This window comes from Monodelphis domestica, chromosome X (assembly GCF_027887165.1).
Source record: "Monodelphis domestica isolate mMonDom1 chromosome X, mMonDom1.pri, whole genome shotgun sequence".
NCBI lineage: Eukaryota > Metazoa > Chordata > Mammalia > Didelphimorphia > Didelphidae > Monodelphis > Monodelphis domestica.
In genome coordinates this window covers 58,257,910-58,275,672 of record NC_077235.1, presented here as the reverse complement: position 1 = coordinate 58,275,672, position 17,763 = coordinate 58,257,910, and the positions used below count along the sequence as shown (strand labels likewise).

At 38.3% G+C, this 17,763-nt stretch overlaps 1 protein-coding gene across 7 annotated transcripts in view; it reads left to right on the top strand.

Moving 5' to 3' along the window:
* XIAP (X-linked inhibitor of apoptosis) overlaps positions 1-17,763 on the top strand; it is a 36,734-nt gene that overhangs the window by 12,263 nt on the left and 6,708 nt on the right. For 4 of the 7 annotated variants that reach the window (XM_007507069.3, XM_056809223.1, XM_056809222.1 and 1 more), the window contains exons 3-7: positions 8,670-9,573; positions 11,181-11,280; positions 12,502-12,580; positions 13,040-13,082; positions 16,165-16,368. In XM_007507069.3, coding sequence (XP_007507131.1) covers positions 8,697-9,573; positions 11,181-11,280; positions 12,502-12,580; positions 13,040-13,082; positions 16,165-16,368 — 1,303 coding nt within the window. In that variant the 5' untranslated portion in view covers positions 8,670-8,696. Of the gene's footprint in view, positions 1-8,665; positions 9,574-11,180; positions 11,281-12,501; positions 12,581-13,039; positions 13,083-16,164; positions 16,369-17,763 lie in introns of all 7 variants that reach the window. The other 3 variants (XM_007507068.3, XM_056809221.1, XM_007507070.3) reach the window with 1 other exon arrangement.

Genomic DNA, 17,763 nt, shown 5'->3' with positions numbered 1-17,763 from the left:
AGATAGAGGCAGCTAGATGGCTCAGTGGATAAAAGTGCTGTGCCTGGCCTTTGACAACTCTGTGACCCTGAGCAAGTACCTTAGCTTCTGTTTGTCTTGGAGGTACCTAGGTGACTTCGTGGATGTTAGGCCTGGAGTCAGGAAGACCTGAGTTTAAATCTGGCCTCAGACACTTACTAGCTGTGTGACCCTGGGCAAGTCACCTAACTTCTCTTTGCCTTAATCCTCTAGAGAAGGAAATGACTAAGTACTTCAGTATCTTTGCCAAGAAAACTCCATATGGGGTCAGGAAGATTGAGACAACTGAGAAGCATATCAAAGCATGTGAAGTATTGCTTAGGTTTTCTAAGATATTAGTGGCTAATAGGAGGAAACATAGTACTGGCTTTTGTGCTGGGTGTGGGGGGCAGGGCGGGGCAGGAGCAGTGTTTTATGTTCTTAAATAATACTAGACAGTACCTAGTTGAAGAGAACAAACTTAACATAGATGAGACAATTAGTGAGCAAATGTGGTAGCTTATAATTAAGTATTAAGTGGTATGATCAGGAATATAAATGAAATCAGTTAGCACTTAGAAGAATTTCAGTGAGTGAAAATGAGAGAATCACTCCAGGTTGGGGTGGAAGAAGCAAGAAGTGGGACACTTACCTTGTGTAGAGCATATATGGATGCAAAGGATTAACTTGATTATAATGGTGTTTTGGGAAATTCTGTTTTGCCTTAGTGTGTATTTAATTTAGAATTCTAGTTAAAGGTTCTTGGGGTTGGTTTGGTTTTTTAATCATAGGAAGGTCTTTTTTCACTTGGGGAAAATGTCCCCTACCTTAGAACTGTAGATTTAATTAAAGGACAGAGTTCTATCATAATGATAATGTTATGTATAGTAGTTTAGAAAACAGATAGGTATGATTTCATGACCAGGATCTTAAGAGGGGGCAACAGGTTCAAGAAAGAATTGAACCAAAAAAAGCTCCAAAGTTCTGAGAGTATGCTAATAGATTGTCTCAATGAGAGCTTTGCCTTTTGGGGAGAGCAGATAGTACATGGGAAAAATCTTCACGAAAGGGAGGGTATTAGAGATATACCCCAAATAATAGGAGGAATTCCAAGAGAGATGATACAGGAGATAAACCAAAGACATGGAGGCATGTTCAGTTAAAGGGCCCCAATCTGAAGTGAAGGGACGTAAACAGGAGAAGTCAGAGATGATGCTGGAAAGGGAAGTTAAGGCAGAATTGTGAAGAGCCTTGAATGGCTAACCTGATGTGTTAGAGCTTCATTTGGTGGGTGTCAAGGAAAGAGCAAAAGCTCTTTCTGTGCTGGAGAGGATAATTTAATAACTAACGTGCACATAGTGCTTTAAAGTTTGCAAAGCAGACTGGCTGTACTATATATTATGGCCTAGAAGGAGAAGAGATTGGGGAAGGAAGGGGCAGGAGGGAGAACCAGGTCTAGGTGAGAGGTTAGGATGGCCTGGCCTGGGGAGATGGAAGATGAGAGAGCCATTTGGAGGAGATGGTACTTGTCTACTGATGGGATTGGGAAGAGGAGGGAGAAAAATGGATGAGTCAAAGATGACTCATGAATAGAAATGGGGGCATCAAGAGGAATTCTTGTGTAGGCCAAGATGATAAATTGGAATTTAGAGTTTGCTTGATTTCCCATTATCATTCTAAATCATTTCAGCATTTATTAGGCAACTCAGGGGTGCCTGGCACCAGATTCTGGGTGCTGGAGTGGGGGCCTTGATGGAATTTGGAGGAGCACCCAGCTTCCAAGAGGTCCTGTGTGGCACTGGTAGGGGCTGAAGGGAAAAAAAGGTTAGGGCCCCCCATCTGAAAGCTTTTACTATATGTAGGTCAGTCTGGTGTTACATTCTGAGCTACTAGCCTTTAACTTCTTCGATTGTGGCTTTATTTTCATTGCCATTTAATTTTCTTTGTACAATACCACGTGCAAATAGGCACTTAATAAAGCTAGGCTTACATTTGCATAGATAACATTCATTAAACATTTACAACTCCTTAAATGAGCCAGTCCACATTGCTCAGATTTCACCCAGAGGCCTCCAGGCGCAAACATAATCAAACAAGGTAATCAGCAAGTAGGAGATTTATGAGCTCCATGGAAACTATTTAAAGGTTTTACTCTCATTTTTGTGGATTTAGAATCGTAGTGATTCTTGCATCGGTGCTTTGGCCCTTTAAATGATATGGGTATTTCTAAACGGCCCCTCCTCAAAGGTGCATTTGTCAAAGATGGTAAGGATATTTTTCTGGTCAGCCATTTTAATCTATTCTGGCTGTAATCCCCAGAGTCGCCTGTTTTGTTTTCCAGTGGCTGAGGCAGACAGAAAGCTGTTGCTGTTTTTGTTTTTGGCTCTGGCGTTTAGTCCACATACTCTGAATCCTAGAGCTCCTGACTTCCTGGATTAAATTATTTTTAAAATGTTGAACCCCGGAAGACTTGATTAAAAAAAAAAAACGCCACCCTGTTCAGTCTTATTTAAAGTGGTATACACTCGAATGCTAATAAGCTTAGTCCTCAATACTTTCCAGAATAATGCCCTGCTCTTTGCATAGTATTTTTGTTAGAAGTCAAATTTGGGAGTTCTCAAAATGTCTAACCGTAGCACAAAAGACAGACTAAAAAGAGCTTTAGGACTTGAGATTGTTAGAAATCTGGTCTCCCCTAACAATCTGAGCTTTTAGTAGCTGCTTTGGGCTAAAATAATTTGTCTTTAGTGCAGATATTGAGGGGGTATTTTCTTCCATTATAACTTGGCCAGAGACACTAGTAATCAATCCCTTTTTCCTATTTTTCTTCTTTCAAACTCTTCCTCTCCACCCTCTTCACCAGATAAAAATAACCCATTTAGATAATAGCCCAAGCTTTCTAGGTATAATGTCAGTGGTATTAGCTTCTTGATGGTTTTTTTTGTGTGTGTCACCTTTGACTTGCTACTTTTCCAACTTTATTTCCTATGACTCATTTCAGACACTCTGTCCCTCAGGCTCAGAATGAATTCCCTCCTCCACTCAGACTCTCAAAATCCCTCTCCTAGTCAAGCATTTAAGTGCCTGCAGTATGCTGTATTCAAGGTGCTGTGCCTAAGACACCAAGACAAAAATGAAAAATAGCCTCTACCCTTCAAGGAGTATTCTTTCCATATCACTCAGAATCCTTTTTTCTCCTTAGATCACTTGCCCTGAGTGTTCCCTTTGCCTTTCTTCCTTGTACGCCATATTATACTTACATGTGTATCTCTGTCTTTCTCTTTCTCTCTCTTCCTGTCTCTTCTCCCCCGCCCCATAAATTATAAACCTGAGAGCTGGGATTGATTGCCATTTTCATCTTTGTATCCCCAATCCCTAGCACATGGTAGACCCTGGCTTGAATTGAAGTGATATCTGCAGCTAACTTCTTATTCAAATGTAAGAATGATATTGAAACACACCCTCTTTTGCTCTGGTGCTTTAGACTAGGTTAGAACACTTGTTGATGGAATCAAACAACCAGAACTGTGAACTTGGGCCATTGTGTATATGCAGCATACACTCGAATCTGGATCACCTACCCAGGTTGAATAAAAGCCGTAAACCAGGTCCAAATTTCAAATTTCTGAGCCTTTGGGCTGGAAAGTTTGGAGCCAAGGGAGGCCCTGAAATGTAAGGAAGAAGGGAAGTAGCAAGGGGAGAGTCTTTGCCTCACAGGCTTCTTGAAGAGGGGAACTCAGTCTAAAAGAAGTCTCAAGGAAAGGTCAGCTTCCTCCCTTCCAGTTTCTGCTCTCTGGAGCCTGTCTGTCCACAGACACTATAATATAATCTATATTCTTATTCATATGATTTCCAGAAAACCAAACTTTGCCTCAATCCCAAAGAGAGCAGGGGTTAACTAGAGATAGATATAAATGTAAAGTTTTAACACCTTTTTTTCGCCTTCCTAACTGGAGGCATTGTGACCAAAGAACATTTTTTGAAAATATAAAATAAATTCCCTAAAGCTAAAGAAGGAGGGAACCAACAGGACCTTAGAGGCTATTATATGGCCCGCTAGGCATAAAATAAGCTAATCATTGTAACAAGGTGATACACATGGATCCCCTACTGTACCCTTGGCACCAAATTTCCATGAGCTATTTCCTTTCCCTTTGGACATTTTTGCTGATTTCAGCACCCCCCCTTCCCCATTTTTTCTTACAAATAGCCTTAAATAAGACCCTTTTATAACCACTCCAAGAATCCTCAAGATCCTCTTAGCTGCCATCTCAGCAGTCATTTCCTGTTACCCTTCTCTAATATTCAGACTGAACTCCTGCTGAAGGTTTCTTCTTTTGCTACTTAGGTAGGCACTCCCCCTCCACAACAGTTCTTTCCATATCACTCATAATTCATTTTTCTCCCATTCCTCTTCCCTTGTCTATCTCACTGTCCCGCCTGCTCCTCAATAATCCATTTTCGTTGGGGATACTTTCTTATCACTCCTTCCTTTCAGGTAGTCTGCATTTTTTTATCTTTCTCCAGAAGCCCTCCCTTCTAGTGATGCTATGTGGGGAACAAATCTAATTATTCAGTAATGAGGAAACAAACAGCTTTCAAAACTATAAATGAATTTCCTTCTTTTATTGTTTAATCAAGAGAAGGTACCATTCCTCTTGGGAATTTCAAGTGGAAATTAGCATTTGTTAAAATAATATGAGAGCCAGCTGTGGTGACACACACATCTGTAATTCCTGCTACCAGGGAAGCCAAGACTGGTCATGGCTACTGTACCAAGTAGTAGTGGTTACTTAGCTTCTAACCTGAAAGAGCTAGGGAGATCTGGTCTCAACAAAAAAACAGAAGCAACATAATATAAGGAAGGGAGGGTTCCCTAGGAAAGATACAAGGGGAAATTTAGACCATGTAAAAACAAAAAATATGAAAATTAACAGACTATTGTCCAACATGAAAATTGTGGTGATCAAATCAAAACAATTTATAATGTGAATATACCTTAAATCTTGAGATTTTCTTTTTCGTAGTTGAATTGCCTATACCTCAAACAAGGTGATTTTCTTATGTCTTTTTATTTATCCAAGAAAATTAGTTCTTTGTGATAGTATTAGAAGTTGTTGATAGTTGCCTAGTGGCCCTCTGGGTTCTATTGATTGTGTCAACATAGTGCTGAAACAACCTATCAAATGTTTTTTAAAGCAGGCCTGTTCTAGCAGGCATAATCATTGTTTTGTGGCACCCCCAGTCTAGTTCCTGCCAGCATTTTTCTAAGTTAGAGACTATATACTTACATGGGACTGTGACCACTACTGCCACATCTCTCCCTACCCCTATTTATACAGTTTACTGCCTGTAGCTAACATGTTTAGTATAACTTCCATCTCTGTATCTCACAACCCTTCTATGACTTGGTAGATAGCCTTGAAGGGCAGGATCTGTGGTTTCTTCAATGTGGGAACTCCCTTCACCTACCTATGACCAGCTGACTATATATAACTTAGTAGGCAAGTTTTGAGTTGCCTCAGATTTAGAGAGGTTGTGTAACTTGCCCCATAGTCACACACCTTATAAATATCAAAGGGGGAAATTTGAGCCCTGGTTGTCTTAACTCAGTCACCTACACCCCACTCCACCCCCACCAAATCCACTTTGCCACACTGCCTCCTACTGGAGAATTGCTGTGGCCAAAATAGTCACCTTGTGGCCAGTCCGATAGTGAGCATGTCCAGTGACTGCCAGATAGTCTTCTCATACTAGAACACTTTCCAGTTTGCCTATGTATCACTGATAGTGGCCTTTGAGAGCCCAGAGTCAATAATAGTACCAGAAACAACAATAATAGATAACATTTCTATAGTGCTTACTCTGTACCAGGCACTGTGATGAGCACTTTTTTGTCTCATTTGATCTTCACGACCACCCTGAGAGATGAATGGAGCCTATCAGCTCCATTTTATAAATGAGGAAACTGATACAGAGATTAAATGATTTACTGAAAGTCATACAGCTAGTATGCAAGGTTAAATTTGAACTTGGGTCTTCCTGGCTTTAGACCCATCCCTCCATCCACCCAGCAGATAAGCTACATGTATGCCACAATGAGACATCAGGGTAGGGTTTTCAAGGAGTCATCAATATTCAGATGATAACTCATTCATATAATACTTTAAGGTTACAAAGCTCCTCCTCACAGATAGCCCTATGGCTAAGTAGTGTAAGTATTCTCTCAGTTTTACAAATGAGAAGACAGGCTCCTAGAGGGGAAGTGATTTGACTGGGCTTATGTAGCTAATAAACATCAGAGCTGGAATAGTGGGAGAAATTAGTTTTTGTTTGGGAATTGGATTGAGATTATCCCTCCCCCCTCGACATTTAGGCACCCTAAACCAAAAGAAGATTGGTAGGATTTTTTTTTTCCTGAGTCAGCCTCCAGAGGGCAATATGGTCCTGGATGTTTTAAGTGATCTGACTCTTGCCTAGATTTAAATAGCTGGAAGAAAATGGGTAGGATTACTTTTGGGAAGTTGTACAATGCCTTTAAATGACCCCTATTCATCTCTCTGGGGGAAAAGGGTTTCACCTTTTTAACTGAAATATATTGTTTTGGTTTTTGAAATATTAGAGTTGTAGTTGACTTGGATGATGATGAGATGAATGAGAAGTTCAGTTGGTTTTACATGGAAATTTGCATATCAGAAGAAATCATCAAAGAGGTATATGATACCGAAAAGGAGGTGGACAACTCATAATAAAAGAGAAAACAGCCCAGGTTCTCTATCAAGTATCTTCATCATATCAAGATATGTAGAAGGAAGGTCACCTGTGATGGTAGACTCCTTGTGGAAGATTTCTAGGAGGATATGGTCCACAGTTGCATAAAATCAGAAAGTCTGCATGGATTGTTATTGGCACTATTGAAGGAGGATGCATACATCACTGCAACGGTTTAAAGTATTTTTAAAAGGAAACACTGATGAGAAGGAGTCATCATGGCTTCACCCCACGCCAGTCTGGTCATGCCAGACTAACCTTATTTCCTTTTTTGATAAACTAGTAGAGTAGATGAATGCTGTCTATACAGTTTGTTCAGATTTTTAGGGCAACATTTGACAAAATCTCTCACACTTGTTTTATGGATACATGGAGAGTTGTGTGTTGTGGTCTACACCTTCGGACAGCCCTACTTCAGTGCGATCAAAGATCCATCAAAGTGTTTAAAGGGCCCCAGCCAATAGGGGGCAGTGGTTGTATGCCTGAAGTCCCATGAGATTTGATGAGTATAGCTGCTGATATTTACATAACACTTTGAACTTTGCCAGGCTTCTATACATAATCACTTTTAGTATTTACCTGTGAGATTAATACTACCTGCGCTATGTCTCTATTTTACACATAAAGAAACTAAGTCTTCAAGTGGTGAAATGACTTACCCATTTATCATGTCACATCTTGAGTGTTGGGTGAAGCTCATATCATGACCCCTCTTGATTCTAAGTCAGATGCACTAGTTATATTTGTTATTAGACCCAAAATTCATTGCTGTTTTTTATTAGACAAGAGAGTAAACTGAGAATTCTTCAAGGAGTAACTCTTTTAACCTTCTGATCTCTTGACTTGAAGCAAGAGCTCATTTTGGATGTTTTCAATGCACAGTGATCCATTTATTTGCCTATGAGCTTGATAAATATCCTCATTCAACACCATGGTTTTCCCAGTTAATGACTATGTAGTTAACAATCGTGCTACATGGGCTTTGGTGTTATAAATATTTTAAGATTAGTAGCAGGTCTGACCATCTCTTTCCTCGAAGGGAAAATAAAAATACCATTTTCTGCCTTGTAGTACATATGCTAAAATTATTTTGATCCCGTTAATTAATTTGCTCACTTAGTGTGACAGCCACCAACATAGTTCAGTCCTTTATCACCTCTTTCCTTGACTAGTGTAATAGCTTCCTAATTGGTCTCCCTGCTTCTGGTCTCTTCCCTTGTCCAATCCATCCTCCATATAGCTGCCAGGATAATTTTCCCAGTGCCTAAGTAGATCTGTTCAAAGACTTGAGAGGCTTCTTTTTTCTCTGGGATAAAATAAGAACTCCTTAGTCCTCCACAGTCTGGTGCCACTTCTTCAGTGAAATCTTTCTTGATCTCTGCACTTGTTAATCCTCTCCCTCCTAGTAGTTCCTCATATTTGATTTTCTTAGAATGAGGTTTGGACCTGTAATTTTGCTGGTATAAGGAACTCCTGAGTAAGGAATCTCCCCACACTAATGCCAGTAAGCACTTCCTCTGATACTGAGAGGCTAGAGAGTTTACCTGGGGTTCCAAGGGGTTAAGTGTGATTGGCCCAAGAGTCGCACCACCAGTCTACATCAGAGGCAAATCTTGATCCCAGGTCTTCCCTGATTCTAAGCCCAACTCTTTCTCTTACTATACCCTTCTGCCTATCCACTTGTTTTAGTTTATATATTATTTCCCTTCTCCCCTGGCAGAAATGTAAGCTTCTTAAGGACAGGGATTGTTTTGGTTTTTGGCTTTGTGTCTGCAACGCTTAGCAGAGTGCTTCATAGATAGTAGATGCTTACTAGATAGTTGTGGAATCAAATTGACAAGAGCAGCTGGTATGTTTTATATTTTTATATTCCTTAATGAAATGCTCTCTTTTTAAGACAGGCGGACAATCATCACTTTCCAGAGAAGATGACTTTTAAGAGTTTTGAAGATTCTAAAACTTGTGTGCCTCCAGACATCAATAAAGATGAAGATTTTGTAGAGGAATTTAATAGATTAAAGACATTTGCTAATTTCCCAAGTAGTAGCCCTATTTCCGCATCAACATTGGCGCGAGCAGGTTTCCTCTATACTGGTGAGGGAGATACTGTCAAGTGCTTTAGCTGTCATGCAGCTGTAGATAGATGGCAGTATGGAGACTCAGCAGTTGGAAGACATAGAAAAGTATCCCCAAACTGCAGATTTATTAATGGTTTTTATTTTGAAAAAAATGCTACACGGTTTCCAAATCCCATTATCCAAAACTGTCAGTACAGAGTTGAAAATTGTTCAAGGAATAGAAATCACTTTGCTTTGGAGAGACCCTCTGAAACTCATGGGGAATATCTTTTGAGAACAGGCCAGGTCATTGATATGTCAGATACCATATACCCACGGAATCCTTCCATGTGTAGTGAAGAAGCTCGACTGAGATCTTTTCAGAATTGGCCAGACTATGCTCACCTTACCCCACAGGAGTTAGCAAGTGCTGGACTCTATTACATGGGCTTTGAGGATCAAGTGCAGTGCTTTTGTTGTGGGGGCAAATTAAAGAATTGGGAACCGTGTGATCGGGCAATGTCCGAACACAAGAGGCATTTCCCTAAGTGTTTTTTTGTCTTGGGACGGGATGTTGGTAATACACGAATTGAAACTGATGTTAGCTGTGATAGGAGTTGCCCAAACCCTACCCATCTCCCAAGGAATCCAGCCATGGCGGATTATGAAGCACGACTCATTACCTTTGCAACATGGATATACTCGGTTAACAAGGAGCAGCTTGCAAAAGCTGGATTTTATGCTTTAGGTAAACTTTATTATTAAACTAGATTAATAAATAAATTCTTCCAGAATTACTAAATGTTTTAAGGAGGAAAGAAAGGAAAGGGATGCCCCCTGGGTTGGTAAATACTTAATAACCATACAAGCTTAATACTCAAGTTATTTCAGCTTAATTCTTTGGGCAGTTATATTGACTTTGGAATGTTAACGTTTATGTTTATGCAAAAAGGTCTGCTATAGTAGAGTGGTTTATTATGTTTATCTTCATTTAATATATTCTAGAGGAGGGGTGACATTTACAAGGCCTTGTGTGTCCATGTTAGAAAATCAGCTCTGGTGGTGGAGCTGGTTATAGTTCTCTTAACCTTCCCACTTAAGTTGGGAGGGTGAACAATCCCTCATCGAGATTGTCTATCTTTGAAATATAGGACTATTCAAGCGAAAGCACCACTATTTATGCTATCTTGTGGGAAATAGTTTCTTTAAAGAAAAATTCTGCTAGATACAAGGCCATGCAGTGTGAATTGAGAAACAAAAACAACAGTGGGTTGGTTGGGAGTTAGAGATTTAGGTTCTTTCTCTGGCTTTGCTGCTGATTCATAGAGTCTTAGGGCAATTCAAAATCCCTCTAAGCCTCAGTTCCCTCTAAATAAGGGGTTCGGATTGGATTCAGTAGGTATCATTCATATATTACCTTTCAGGAACACTTTTTAAATTACATTGGTCTTTTTCTCTTCTTCTTAATTAAATTAGCCTTTTTTCTGTGTCCTCTCTCTATTAGGCTAAATAATTCCAAAGCAAATCTAGTTGGTTTAGTTAAACATACTTTAATTATTCTCATTTTTATACATAAAACCTTAAATAGCTAGCTAGAAGTCAGGGGGTTTTTTGAAACCTAACTTTGTGAAAGTATCATATAGATATGAATTTAGAGTAATTCTGGTGGAGAATTTGAGTGGACTAAGCATTTAATAATCACCTACTATGTGCCAGATACTGTGCTGAGTGCTTTACAAACATGACTTCATCTCATCCTCATAACCACCCTAGGAGGTTATTGTTATTTTAAAATTTTATTTCATAATTATCATCCTCATTTTATACTTGAGAAAACCGAGGCAGACAGAAATTAAATGACTTGTGCCCATACTCACACTACTAGTGTCCAAGGCTTGATTTGAGGAGTCTTCCTGACTCTAGGTCCAGCCCTCTTTGTCTCCTATACCACCTAGCTGCCTCTGCATTGAACTGGATCTCATGAGTACTGACTAGAGAATGCTAGCATGCTAATTTAATCATCAGCTTTCTCAAAGGTTGAATATTCCCAAGTGAGTATTGATAAATATTAAAAACACAAATGTATCATGTAAGACGTCTTCTTGAATAAAAAGTTGAATTTGGCATCATAAATTTTTATTATTTGGCTCCTTAGAATTGCCTAAAAAGCAAGTTATTTTAAATAATTAATGAGAATTTCTTCCCCTGGTTACATAAATGTGTCAATTATTTGAATCTTTTTTTAAAGCAGGCACTTTTGCATATGACTTAGCAGAAATTCAGTTTTTCATTTTCTACAGCTGTGTAAGGTGCCATTTCCCAAGTTTGTCTATCTGTACTTAAATGTTTTCTCAGGTGACCACGATAAAGTACTATGCTTTCATTGTGGAGGTGGACTTACTGATTGGAAACCCAACGAAGACCCTTGGGAACAGCATGCTAAGTGGTATCCTGGGTAAAGTACTTAAATATTCATATGGTAGCAGGAAGAGAGGGGGAGTATTTACACACTGAAGACTTAATCCTTGCCACTTTATTAAATATTCTTGCCATCAAAAAAAAAAGGCATGGGTTTCATGCCCAAATGTTAAAAATCAGGTTACCTACTTTATAGGAAACAGTCTCTGGTTACTAAAGTGTTCATCCTTTGTATATGGTTAATTATGCATCTCCCATCCAGACACAGACTTCTCACTCTCCAGATTAGTAAATACTTAGGACTTTGGAGTAGATACGATAAATGCCAGAGTTAACAGAGAGACCCTTCAGAACCTAACTCATCTTTAGAAGATGAGCAGCGACTAGGCTATCTTTGCCCCTTCAGTATATTTTCAGAAGAAAAATTCTTGGGCAGACAGAGAAAGAGAACCTAAATATTATCCAATTAACATGAAGGGGTGTCACTGGTTTGTATTTAGTGTTTAGAGAGACGTGGACTTTGTCAGGAGGGCTATATCCTTGGGTGAACCCCAAATACCCACAAAGTGGAAGGCTTCAGGAATGTGATTTATTTTAATCATCAAAAAATGAGATTTGTTGGTAATGGGTGGGAGTTGTTTTTGCCTGGCTGAATCATAGTCAATAGTCCCCTTGCAGTGAAGTATGTCAAACTTTTTAAAGTTATGGAAATAGGATTGAATTGTAGCTGGAACACATCATGAGTTGTAGCATCTTTCCCTGCAAATGAAGAGGAAAGCTGTATAGTTCGTTATACAGTACTATTAAGCACCTAGATATGTGGCTATTACACCACTGTTTGAATATTTCTAATAAACTACTTGCAACTTCAGAATGACCATTGAAAAGTAAGCGGAAAGGCTGAAAAGCTTGCAGAATTACTTTGAAATGTTTAATTGGACAGCCTTTTAGATAAGAGTCTATTAATAGGAAACTCTCCAGAATATACTTCTGTGGTGCTAATTTAATGGCATTTCTTGCTCACAAATCTCATGTCTTTAAGTGAGAACATTTATTGCTCTAATAATAGATCCTAACATATATGTTGTAATAAATTGAATATGTTTTTATCATAATGATGAATGGGGCAACAATGTTTGTTTGATTGCTTAGCCACATCTAAAAGCAAATTAATGGCATTAGATGCTATAGACTTTGAACTTATTTATAATCTTGCAAATTGTCCAATGGTACTAAAGCTTAACCTTTAATTCTGTAGATGTAAATATCTATTAGAAGAAAAGGGCCAGGAATATGTCAGCAGTATTCATTTAGTGCATCCATTTAACAGTTCTATGGTAAGTCTCATAAAATGATCTATTTTGTCAAATGCTACATGGTGGTTTTACAGTTTTTTTTCTCTCTGTTAAATTTGTAAATTTGAGGTGGGGAAGACTTTGAAAAATGTTTTTTATCCTCTACCTAAAGCAAATGTATAAGTGCCAGGATAATGGGATTATTATGGACCAAAATTTAAGCTGGAAGAATTAAAAAATTGGTTGCTTCCCTTCTGCCAAAATCAGGGGCTTTCCAGAAGTGATCCATAGCCTTGGTTGTGTCATGTACCACCCCACCCCCCCTTATAAACTAACAATGACAAGACTGCTTGCAGAACAAGATTTAAAATCTAATGCATGAAACTCAATTCATGGAATGAATGCTAAGTCAAGCAAGTTTTATACATTTATGGTATATATAACCTGAAATCATTGCTTCTAACAAAAAGAATTCTAACCTGAGTTCATATCTCTATTTAGGCAGAATCTCGCAAAATGGCTTCATCAGTAACTCAAGAAATTGGTGAGTAGCTTCATCAAGATAAAACTGACCTTAAGCATCTCTACCAGTTCCTTATTTGATTCTTTTTTTAAATAGAGAAAATCATTTAACCAGCTGCTCTGCTCTATTTGTAGTATTAATAGTGGCTTAAGAAATGGAGAAAATTCTCTGAAAGTTCAGCTTGCCAATACTTACAATGCTATGGCTTGCTTAAGGAGCATTTATGAGGCATTTCTTTCACCCACCTCCATCCTCCTCTACTGTACACGTGGCCCCTCACTTAGGGGCAAGTAAAGAAAGTATTCCAGTCACTTTCGTCTAGAGCCATTCAAGCACTTTTCTCCTGGCAAGACTTGAAATTGTTTATGTTATTCGTGCCCCATAGTTATTGGCTTTAGCAACTGAGCTCTCCTTTATCCCATGCTATCTATGAGTTCACCCCCCCTAACCCCCCTTTTCGCGAGATCTTGACAAGACCAGATCTCTATTGCCACATGCAGAGGCTTTAGCTAGCAGCTGGTAGGGATATTCATCACAGATTGTATGTCCGTTGTGAATCCAGGCTTTAGAATCCAGGATTAGCAGTGGGGGGATAAATAGTTTACGTTGTCGGGGGGAAAGACTGAAACTGAAGGAACTTACCCAGAAAGAACGCAAAGCTTCTCAGCACTTATTAAGTGCCCACTATGTGCCAAGTGCCATGCTAGGAGCTATGGATACAAAGACAAAAATGCAGCAGTACTTGCACTTGAGGTGTTCCTATGCTCTGAGGGAAGCAGAGATGAAGTGTTCCAAAAATATTAACACAGTTTGAAGTTATTAAAATTTAAAACTGCTAGGACTTCTGGGATAAGACTTCTGTATAAGAACAAACAAAATATATGCAAAGTAAATACCAGAGATAATTTCATGGGTGGGGAGGCCCAAGCAACTTGGGGAATGAGGGTGAGATGGGGGAATCAGAAAAGACTTTATGTAGAAACTCTTCTTGAGCTTTAAAGGAAGTTGAGATTTTCATTCTTTCCTTTGCATACATGCCTAGGTATTCTCTTTATGCATGCTTTTATTACTTGAACTGAAAATGGACAAATAAATGATACTGATTCTGTGAGGTTGAAGGAATCCTAGATAAAATTTACTCATCGTTACAGTGCCTTTTTGTCCACTTCAAGAGGTAACCATGGCCACTATTTGATCCCCATAGTAACCCTGTGAGCAGGCTGGGTTCTTAATTTTCTTATTTTATGGATGAGGAAACTAGTCAGATCTGGAGCTAGAATCCAGGTCTTCTACCTCTCATATCTTTATTAGCTTTCAGAAAAGTGTCAAGTGGGAAGTTTAATTTAAGATTCAGCTATCTGACAATTCCCGTTTCCCATACTTGTTGTGGCAGCATTTATTTCATATCTTTATTACAAAGGAGAATAGTTTTTATTCATAAATATGGTTGAGAAAGACAAGAGAGCTATTGTGTTGTTACTTAATATAAGAGTTGCAAAAGGCATGGACAATATGTGGAATGTTATATAAAGCTGACATACCAAAAGCACATCACAGTAAAATACTCGGTATAGTTCAGCAACCATGAGGAAGTAGGAAAATATATTCATAAATGAGGTTAGGGTTGAATTACCTTTTAAAATGTTTTGAGTGCCTAAGGAGCTAAAATAAGTACATTAGATGAATTCTTGTTGTGTATGAAGTTCCAATTATATTTGAATGTATTAATAGACATATCATGAAACTAGAAGGGACTTCTGGAGATCATATGGTGCAGCCTATATTTTTAAGACTCTCCAAATATGAAGAGTCCACAACCTGCCTTGGGAACCAGTTTTAATATTTAGTTCGCCCTACTGAGAACAAAGCATTCCTTGAACTCTTGCTGTAATTTAAGCTCCCTTTGCCATTGTCCTAGCTCTAACACTTGCTAGCATTTGAGGCAAGTGATATATATAACCTCTTTTGGCCTCAGTTTCCTCATCCAGAGATGAAAATGTAGATACTTAACCAACTATATAATGCTGATACATGGAATATTTTCACATCTAGGCCTATTTAGCTTTCGTCTAATTTTTTGCTTCCTTTCTAGATTTCGAGACCCAAACTCTACACAATTTTGAGTTTTATTTATATGTATAACAAGAGCTTTAGCAATATATATCTCATTATCTTAGCTATTTAAGTACTATACCATTAATTCAATTTTAATTTATGGAGAAGCTTAAGGAGATTTGATATAAGCTTTCTCATACATATGCTCTGTCCTTCCTGGAAATAGTTTCTTAAATCTTGTTGGCAGACTACTTGTGCATGATTTCAGCTCCAGAGTTAATTGTTAATAGTTTGTATTTCTTCTTTTAGAAATAGTTTGTTTATATTCTTTGACCATTTATCTGTTATGGACCAACTGTCTCTTCTTCTATTTTTGTGTTAATTCTCTATATATCTTGGAAATTGGGCTTTTATCAAAGGTTTTTGATCTTGATCCAAAGACCTCCCCCACATAGGCACAATCTTTAGCTTCTTTTCTCATTCTAACTGCCTTGATTTTTGTTAGTGGGAAAGCTTTTTAAGTCTCATATCAACAAAATTATCTTTTGCAGGTTTTTGTAATCTATTCCTTATTTGGTTATGAATTCTCCTCCTAAACATAGTTGTGAAGGGTACTTCCTTTGGTGTTTCTGTATTTTAAAAAATGATTTTTTATATTTAGATTGCTTATCCATTTGGAGCTTACTTTAAAATGTGGTGTAAAATACTGAGCTAACTCTGTTTTCTGCCAAACTGTATGTTAGTTTACTTAGCAGTTCTTATCAAATGGTAAGTCTTTTATGTTGTTGTTTGTATTCTTGGGTTTCTCAAATGCTGGGCTAATGGCTTCATTTACTTCCAGGTTTTGTTTTTCTGATCTCTTCCACTGATATGTTTTTTAAACCAGTACCAAATAATTTTCATGACTCCTGTTTTATGTTGTATTTTACAATCTGGTAAAATTATAACTTTTCTTAATGAGTTTGGTTTACAATGATAATTGTAATGAAATTGATTGACTATGGTTAATCTGTAGGTTATCATTCCTCACCTCCAATTTTCATTTCAGATGACAGTGTGTTGCAGAATCCTCTGGTACAAGATGCCATACGAATGGGTTTCAATTTTCTTGAAATTAAGAAAATCATGAGAGAAAAGATACAATCATCTGGAAACAACTATACATCGCTTGAACTTCTGGTAGCAGATCTAGTGAGTGCTCAGAAAGAAAGCTCACAAGATGGAGAGTCAAGTCCAACTTTATCAGAGAAAGGTAGTAATCTGCTTTATAATTAAAACATCAAATGGAAAGTAACATCAGTGCTTGGTTCTCTATTTCTGAGTTTTTGAGGTAATTTTGTTTGCTATCTCAGGTATCAATTTGAACATAAAACACAATGATGGAATTTAGGAAAAGATGATTAATGTAGCTGAAATTTGTTCTTTAGAGTATTCTTACAGGTTACGTGTTCCTTCAAAATGGATACCACTTTATTGAAAGAAAATGCTTGAGTAAATGAACTTCCCATGTATTGCCCAGATGTGAAGTAATTCAGGGAGTAGGAAGAAAGAAGATGATTTAAACAGAGATATATAGTAAGGAAGCTTAGGGGAAAGAAGTAATATCTTAAACATATTGTTTCATATTTCTTGCTTATAGGAACAAAGGACATCTCTACTGTCCTCTCTAAAAAACCACACAACATGGTGGTATAGGTACTAAGCTATGCCATTTATCAGGGCCAGACAAAGAGCCAACCAGGAACGTGGGTAGGATTCTGCAGTGGGCCTTTCTCTTTTATTTTATTTATTTTTTTACTAAATGAAGAGGACAAATTGATGACAGCTGTCTTGATAGTGCTTACAGTTACTGGTGGTCTCTCTACCTAGGAGCCCTAGGAAGAACTTTTAATTTTATCAAAACAGGAAGGTGGCAAAGATAGTGGGAGCTGGAAACTAATGGAGAACATAAGAGCAATCAGTACAGCTCACTAATAGCAAAGGGACATCTAATGAGATGGGGCTGCCATTTTTTAGCCTGGGTTCACCGTTTGTTTTTTCCTGGGTGACTGGAAGTAGCCCCTCACTAAGCCATCTAACCAAGTTAGGAACCAGAACAGAATCTCTTTCTTCAGATTCTATGGTTGCCCAGACCTCCTTGATCCACGCCTCTTTAGGTTACTGGCCATGATGTGAAAGATGTGAGCATTTTGAGGAGGTTCAACTAGAAGACCTCTGAGGTCCCTTTTAGCTCTAGATACATGAGTCTGCAACAAGTGGTCTACAAACATGTCAACTTGTGTTACTAAGAGGAAACATGGTATAGTGGAGAAAGGACCAGCAAAATCAGGAACATTGGTATTCAGGTCCTACCTCTGATATATCTTCTGTATGCTTAGACAAGCCACTTAACCTCTGGGTACCCATGATAACTCTGTAAGGCTGTAAGTAGCAGAGAAGTCGCATCTGTGCATCAATGGAGGGAGCTGATGAAATCATAGTTGAACACTCTTTCCTACCAAAAAACAATACCCAGCAACTTACTAGTCCGACTGGTCTTCAGATGATTGGTACAAGCTAGATCTCTATCATTCAGAGCCTAACACCAAGCCTATGTACTTTCTCTCTCTCCATTTTTTCATTTTGAATTCCAGATTTTCTCCTTTCC